This window comes from Sarcophilus harrisii, chromosome 3 (genome assembly GCF_902635505.1).
Source record: "Sarcophilus harrisii chromosome 3, mSarHar1.11, whole genome shotgun sequence".
Lineage (NCBI taxonomy): Eukaryota > Metazoa > Chordata > Mammalia > Dasyuromorphia > Dasyuridae > Sarcophilus > Sarcophilus harrisii.
Window position 1 is genome coordinate 534,113,414 of NC_045428.1, and position 8,898 is coordinate 534,122,311.

General features: G+C 35.7%; 1 protein-coding gene across 1 annotated transcript; it reads right to left on the reverse strand.

The window, feature by feature from the left end:
- Nucleotides 1–7,360: 7,360 nt before the first annotated feature.
- On the reverse strand, nt 7,361–8,329 carry LOC100922895 (olfactory receptor 51G2-like). Its single transcript, XM_003764828.2, has one exon. The coding sequence runs from the start codon at nt 8,327–8,329 to the stop codon at nt 7,361–7,363; it is 969 nt and encodes a 322-aa protein (XP_003764876.2).
- Nucleotides 8,330–8,898: the final 569 nt, after the last annotated feature.

The window sequence follows — 8,898 nt, forward strand, 5'->3', positions numbered from 1 at the left end:
GGGTGTGGCCAGGTCCTGAGAGACTCTAGCTTTTGGGGTTATAGTGGTTACCCCCTGTGTTTATAACTTCTCTGCTGATCTATTGACTTGCTACTAGGGAAAAGTAGCCAACACTGTGGTCAAGTTCTTCCCACAGATTTTTCAGCCAGCAGAGACCACACTCCCTCCCTTCCCCTATCTGCTTGGTGTGAACTGTTTCCCCAAACTCTCACTGCCTGGCTGTGCCTGACCTACCCTCATTCCATCCATGCACATGAGCAAAACAGACTTTTTCTGGAGAATTTTGAGATTATCTTCAGTTGGTAATGTGTTGTACTCCCAATATTAGTGGGTTCTGACAGTCAAGCGCTAATTCCGAGGCTGAATTTCATTAAAATAGATTGAGGGAAAAGGAAAGTTTAGGAAGATGCATGTTTCCTCTCTGCTATCTTGGCTCTGTCCCCCAACCTGACACTTTTGATCTACAAAATATAATATTAAAAGACCTACCATCCTTCAATGTAGTAGCTATTAGTTTTGTATAATCATCATTGTAGCTTCATGATGTTTATTTTGTTTCTTCCAATATATTTTTTTTGTTTCTTCCAATATATTTTTTAATGAAATTTGGAGCATTGCATGCTATGGCACCCCAGTTAATTTTTTCTCAAGACACGGTGAATGATTCCTTAAGTCTCAGGTTCTTACTGCTATTTTCCAAAGTCTATCCCAGACATCTCCTCTGTACTCCAAAGTCACAACTAAGACCCCCCAGTTAAATTGCCCCACAAATGCTCTTACTCCCTTTGGTCCCTCAGATGGCTGCAAAGGACAATTGTTCTTTCTGCCCTAAAGATGAAACCAGAGACTCTGCCTTCCTACAAGTGCTTATAGCTGACAAGTTCCCCAACTCCTCTATTACTCATCTTAGCAGGGGGATGCTACCATCTTCTGCCTGGCAGTTGTAGCCCAACATGTAACAACTGTGATTGATGTCCCTAAACAGTGGAAGGTCCTTTAATATTCTCTTACTCAGCCTTCAGTCCCTCCCTCACAGAGAGAATGAGATGAAAGTTTCTAAGGAGGAGGCTACCTCCCCATCCAGCTGGCCACAGGGATTTTTTTTTTAATTCTAGAGAGTCAGACTGGAGATATTTGCACTTTACTCAGGCCAACTCTTCTTCCCAGAAGAGTAGGACTTTCCTGAGATTTTCTCACATTGCCTTAGTTTCTTTCCTCTGCTCTACTTCCCTCAGAAGTGGTATTTTATCTTTTTTGGGGGGGAGGATTTTGAGAGTCAAAAAGTTTTCTAACCTACTCTTCCCTCTTCTCAATATTTTCCTCTTGGTTTTTTTCCATGACTCTTTTTTCAATTCTTCTTAGTTCTTCTGTTGTCCAAGATTTATAAAGCATTAACACAACTATATGTTGCAATAAAAAAGCAATTTTTCAAGAGACATATATAATAAAAAGATATAAATAGCTCTCAAAAGAAGAATTACAAACTTTTAAGGAGCATATGAATAATACATGTTACAAAGCATTAACAAGAATACAATCTAACTGAGGATACTTTCACCTAATATAGATCAAAATGACAAAAATGACAAGGCTGGAATAGTGAATATTGTGACATCTTTGGATAGACAGGTGCCTATGCACTGTTGGTGAAGCTGTGATTAGGTATAACTTTTTAGAAAATAACTTGCAATTATGCTAAGAAAGTGAATAAAATCCATTCACTTGGAATTCCATTACAAGGCATAGACTCCAGAGAGAAAGAAAATCTAAAAAGAAAGGTCTTTTATACATCAATATCTTTATCTATGTGAACATATTTATGGTAGCACTTTTTGTTGTAAGGAATAACTGAAATCCACATCATTGTACATAATATGAAGATTGACTAAATGAGCTGGGGTCCATGAATGAAATCAAATATTATTGTGCTCTAGGAAATAATATGATGAATATAGAGAAGTACTACCATAAGCTGAACATCTCTACTCATGCAAAGTAATACAAGCTCAACCAGCAAAACCAGAAAATAATTACAATAATGTAAAATGGAAAGAACCACAAGAACAAAAACAAATTAAAAAAAAAATGCTGCAAGATAAAAGTGACCCAGTAGTTGACCCCAAACAAGAGCTGTGAAAATGTGCTTCTCTACATTTTGTATAAGAGGAGCAGAGCAGAGAGAGGATACATAGCAATAAGATGAAGAATATGGAACTCTGATTATATGACTTGGTGACAGTGAATGTGCTTATTTTAAAAAAAAATTCTTGGTTATAATAAATTAACCTTTGGTAGGGTAATGTTATTAGGTGATATTGAGAAATGTAGTTGGTAAAAAAGAAAATAAAATTTTTAATCCTCTAAAATATCTCCTTTTCGTCTTTTGAAATTACAGGCAAATCTTTTGATCTGTCTTACATCACAATCTAGTCAAATTGGCCTCCTTGTTCTTTGTGATGTTGTACTAAGAAGTAGTTTGTCCTATATAATATTTCATTCTAGAGGTAATAAAGAGAAAATTAAGCTTCATGAGTATCAAATGTCAAGATTTGATGTGTGTTTTAAGAACATCCAACTGAAATAGTTCTTGAAGCCATGGCATTTGAAGCAACAGTGGAAAACAGTGCTTTGAATCTTAGTTCTCTTCCAGGACTTTACCTTTATTCATTGTTTCAATTGTATACAACTCCTCATTACACCAATTGGGTTTTTCTTGGCAGAGATTCTGGAATGGTTTGTCATTTCCTTTTCTAGCACATTTTATGCATGAAGAACTAAAGTGAATAGGGTTAAGTGACTTGCCCAGCTTCACATATGCAGTAAGGGTCTGAAGTCAGATTTGAACACTTCAAGATGCACCTTCCTGACTTTAGGCATGGCATGGTACCCACTGTGCCACTGAGTCACCAGTGGATTATGATAATATAAAATCTAATGTTCTTTTTCCAGATCTCCTATTCCTTGACTTTTCAATAGCTTTCCCACCACTGATGACCCTCTCCTTCTGAATATCCCCAAATCTTAACACAGTACCTGGCACAAAAAGTATAATACTGAATGTTAACTTATTGATTGGATATTTTCTTTTCTTTTTTTCCATGATATGACTCTTTGCAGCAACAATACTTCAATATCACCTTGACCAAAAGACATGTCACATGTATCTGCCAAGGATGCTGCTTAACAGTTTTATAAATGATTTGGACAAAAGTGTAGATGGCATGCTTACAAATCTTCAAATGACTAGAAGTTAGGAGATGTATCTAATACAATGGATGCCAAGTTGGCATACAAAAAGCTCTTTCAGACTAGTTGGAGTATTATGCTGAGTTTAATAATCCAATTTAATCTCATTTTAATAACAACAAATGTAAAATTTTATACCAAGTTTCTGCTTACCCTACAAATATAAAATGGGGGAAGGTCTGGTTTTATATAATCATTTTCAGTGAAAAACAACTGTAGACTTTTAATATGTTTTTATCAGTATCGTGATAAGGCAGTCACAAAAGGCAATCTAATCATGGACTTCATCACGAGAATCATAGTTCCTATGTCTCTAATATTCTTTCTTGGTCAAATCACATCAAGAATACCAGAATTATTTATGGAACCTAATTCTAAGAAGAACTTTGATGAACTGAAGAGCATACTTCAGAGGGCAGGTAGGGTCATAAGTTTTCTTGAGTGCATGTCATATGGAATGGTTGAAAGGAACCAAGCATGTTTAGATGGGAGATGAGGGAAGCAGAATATTTCTGCAATTTTCTAGCCATAATGAACTCTTAGTACAACTGAGTTTATTATCATTGCCCCCATTTTACAGTTGGGGATAGCAGAGATTAAATGACTTGCCCAGTCACACTAGTAAGAAGTACTTAATTTGAGATCAGACCTTGCTGACTTCTCATGCTCTATCCACCATGCCATCTAGCTGCCTAGAATCTAATAGAGTAATTTAAGTAGACTTACTTGCCCTTTACAAAATATGTGAGTGTTGGAATAGCTCATAGGCATCCTGAGAGAATTGGAAAATTTTTGAGATAATGGACCTAATTCTTGGAATATCATTCAGGTTTATTGAATGCTCTTTGACAAACTGTTGACCCAAAGTAAGAATTGTTTCTATGCCAGTTTTACACCCATTATTTTATTAGCCCACAGAAAAGATTTCAAAATGAAACACAAACGAGCAAATAATAGCAACTGAAGAATTTTGGACCACAGAGTAATTATTTGGCAAATGACTATTACCTGTTTATGACTTGAGAGATGAAGATTTTTGAAATATTCTGGAGAGCTACCTTAAATTAGAAGAGAATATATCACTAACGTCACCCAGCATTATACTAGGAAAAAATGAAAAGTTACTTACCACAGGATCATTACTTTCCTGCCTTCTGACAGGTAAATGACAGGTTTCCAAATGGAGTCCCCAAAAAAGCAGAACTGGGGAGGCTTCTTCAAATCCTATGGAAAGGGTCTATCTTTTTTTTTTTTTTCTGAAAGAGCACTGTATATGCCTAGTTGGGATTGATTATAGCAGAGTCATAAAATCCTACTCAATGAGTACAGTATAAATAAGTCCAGTCATGAGACAGACAGATATAAAGAACTCTTCCATGAAAGATACATGGAATTGGAGAATGAAAGATTGCAAGAAGCCTGGTAGAGTTGGAAGAGAGAAGAGAGAAGGACATGCAAGAAGAAGTAGAAAGCAGGTCACTGGGATCAGATGCCTGGGTCAATCAACTGGGAGAAATGTCAAGCCTGAAGCTGTATTACTGATATTTGTCAGAATACTTTTGTCTTCTTGGTCTCCATCAGGAAATTCTTGAAGTTTTCAAAAGCATGAGTCATTTAGCCATTTTTCTTCACTTTTATGAAAAAATAAAACAAAACTCAGATCGTTAGTCTTTTTTGTGTATATTTTTCTGAATGGAGTTAATAAAAAGCAATCTGAATGAAAGGAAGATATATAGGAAGGAGGAAGAGAGAAAGAGAGACAAAGACAGAGACTAAGATTAAGATATATTAACACTGGCATGTTCTGCCAGAATGAAAATACTTTTAGCTGAAGGGTTAAAGCTTAAAAACTTGTTACAATTTCCAAGAGAAATGAGACCATAATTGTTCTATGAGAGTGGAAAATAAGAGTAGTAAAAAAAATTCTGCTCATTGTAAGATATCATTTATTCTAAGATGGAATGCATTCTCTCTTTGATTAAATTTTCAGTCCTTTTCCTTCCATAAAATATTGTTTCCATCAAAATATAACTCTATCTTGTAGTCTTTTCTGATTTCCCCAGCTGAATCAATCAATCTATCTATCTATCTATCTATCTAACTATCTATCTATCTATCTTTCTGTATATGTGTGTAAATGTATATATTTAAATCACCTCACTGATAACTAGGGCATTTTTAAATCTCTTCTTTGCTCTTTATTTTATGTTATAATTAACAGTGAAAATAACATCTTCCATTTTCCCACATGAAATGTGAGCTTGTAGGTAATAGGAATGGTGTTACATTTTTATGTTTACATATTTTTTTCATTTTGAAATACATTATCTAGTTATTCAAAGAATTAACAGTCAAAGTGGAGAGTAAATTCTATTCAATGTTTTTTATTAAGTATCACCTATGTATCATGCTTTATGCTCGGTGCTGGTTAAACAAAGACCAAAATAAAGCAGTTCTTATCCTCAAAGATCTTGCATTCTGTTTCATGTGAAGCAAAATAATCACAAGTAAGAAAAAAATATTTAAAAACTAAATGCAGGGTAATATTAATGTGGGAAATTCACAAAACTGGGGTAGTTAAGAAATGCTATGTGTAGGGGGTGACAATTTAATGGCATCCTAAGAAAAGATAGAGATTCTAAAAATAGCAGGTAAATTCATCCAAGAAGGGGGAAATAATCTTTCCAAAGATTTGGTAACAGGAAATAGAATGTGATGGAGCAAAGTTACTCAATCAGTCAGTATTTATTTACTAAGTTCCAGTTATATGCCTATAATAAGCATTGTTCCCAAAGGAAGGGAAAAGATAGTCCTTATTATCTAATGAGTGAAACTATATGCAAAAAGCCCCAAAACAAAATAAACAAACAAAACCAAAAAGGTATGGGCAATCATGCTATCCTGGGAGTAAGCAACAGAGGGAAAGCACTAGGAATAATCCTAGATACAGCAAGTAATGGAAAAATAAAACATCTGAAGCAAAGCAAATTGGAATGAATTTAGAAATATATGTTGAAATTATATTGCAAACTACTTTAAATATCAATTAGAAGAACTGATATATTATCCCAAAATTAATAAGGTACTAATGATGCTTCTTGAGCAGGCATGTGCCAAGATCAGATATGTGCTTCAGGGGTGTTTATTTGGTAACTGAAGAGAATATTGTGTGAAAATAGGGAGGAATAGAAGTAGGAAAATTAATAAGAAAGCTACTCTATGAATCCAGGTAAAAAGTCATGGTGTCCCAAGCCAAAGAGATGATCATGTGAGAAGAAAGGAATGGATGGATACAGAAATGTGGAGGTATGCATGATATGCCAAGAGATTTGATAGAAAATTGAGCGAGATTGAGAATCTGAGGATGATTCTAAGGGAGGTCATGACTTGCTGTGACTGAAATGATTGTGATAGCCTGGACAGAAATAGAGAAGTACCAAAAGGATTGGGTTTCAGGGTGGAAGGATAATCATCCATTTTTTTTTGTACAAATTAATTTTGAGAGATCTATGAAGCATCCAGGTGGAGATTTCCAGTAGCCATGGAGGTATGAATGAACTTAGAGAAGTTAAGCCAGAAATGTGAAGAAAACAATAAGGAGGCAATATTGACCAGAGATAAGAAGCGTATCAATTTATAAAATCTAAATGGTTTTCTGTGGATTAAAAACATCATGGTTAGAAAAATTGTGGGATAAATTTATCATGGTTGTAGGAATAAGAAACATATTCTCAGAACAAGAAGGCTAGCAGACAACTTCATTTTGGCTAATTATTTGTAAACAAATAGTTTAAAAACACAGTCCTTTTATAGACATGCTGTGATATGCCCTTCTTGCTGTCTAATTCAAGATATAACTGCAGGGTCCCAATAAAATCTGGACTGATCACCTTAGCTTTGTGTGTTTTTTGCCTCAGAATATTTATGTCATAAGTATATATAATAGGGAGTTTATAAAATTGCAATCTAAAAGATATCTCCAGGTTTCCCCACCACCACCATTTTTTTCTCTTCCCTGGGTAAAATAAATTTTTCCTGAGCAGAGTGGTAATGAATCCATATAAGTTCTGATTTCTTAGCATCATAATTGTCATATGGAATGGGAAAATTTTTTTTAGCATGATCTACCCTGGGTGGAATGAATCCTCGAAGGGACAAATAGACGGATTATCCTTGTGCGAATCTGCTTGGTCTTCACACTGTAGATTACAGGATTGAGCACAGGAGGTACCAACAAGTAAATGTGAGCCATGAAAATGTGGACAAGGGGAAAGGCATGCTTTGCAAAACGGCTAACAAGAGACAGACCAATCATGGGCACATAGAGAATAAGGACAGCACAGATGTGGGAGGCACATGTATTAAGAGCTTTGAGCCTTTCCTTCTGTGATGCAATGCTTAGCACAGAACGGAGAATGAAGATATAAGAAACCAGAATGCCAAGAGAATCAAATCCCCACACAACAGTGATCAAAACCAATCCATAGATGACATTAAACTTAATATCAGCACAAGCCAAACGAATCATGTCCTGATGTAGGCAGTAGGAATGAGAAAGGACATGGGAGCGACAAAAAGGGAAGTATGCAAGGCGGATCATTAGTGGAATAATGGAGAGGGAACTCCTGAGAAAAGCTGCTATTCCAATCTTGGTAATGCGCTGTGGAGTGAGGATGGTGGGATATCTCAGGGGGAGACAAATGGCTACATAGCGGTCAAAGGCCATTGCCAGGAGCACTCCTGATTCTGTTAGGGAGAAAGTATGGATGAAGAACATCTGTATCACACAAGTGTTGAATTCAATCTCTCTGGAAATGGACCACAGCACTCTCAAGAGTGATACAAGAGTGGGAAGGGACATGCCCATATCAGTGAGAGACAACATGGCCAAGAAATAGTACATGGGTTCATGAAGACTTGGGTCAGTCCGGACTATATGAAGGATGGTACAGTTGCCCACTATTCCAACCACGTATAGAATGCAGAAAGGGATGGAGATCCAGTGGTGTAGTGCTTCATATCCAGGAACTCCAATGAAGTAGAATGTGGTAGATAAGTCACTACTAGTATTAAAGAGTGCCATGGAGCTTTTGCAAAGAGCTGTAATCCCATGTCATACATGCAAGTATTCCTACAAGGAAATTAAAGACACAAAATGGCTGCAAAAATATGCTTTAGTATGTATTTGGTTGTTATAATTTCCTGTTTACTTGTTAACCATTGCTACATTTACCCCTCAATTTTGTCTTTGTCTATATGTACTCCCTACTTTTGTACTGATATTTTGGATTTAGAGAGTTTGCTAAATGATCTATTTTCTTCCTAAACAGCTAGTAAAAGCAATATTTAGGTTCCTGGTCTCTTCAAAAATACCTTTAATACACAATGCCATTCTAAAAGTGTGTTGCATTATTTGTAGTTCTGCATAACTGAGAAACACATAATATTGTTTAAAGGTTAAATTAGTTTAAAGCTTAACTCAAGAAGTCCTGATTATGTTGAGTCACTAAGTCTTGTAGGGAGATGAATGCTAATATAAGGAATATGAGAAGTTTCTCTCTGCTATATATTTCAAGCTATCCACATGCTTTATCTGGAATTACCTCGGTGCTGACCAATCAGCTATTTTTTTATGATCTTTTATTTGAATAT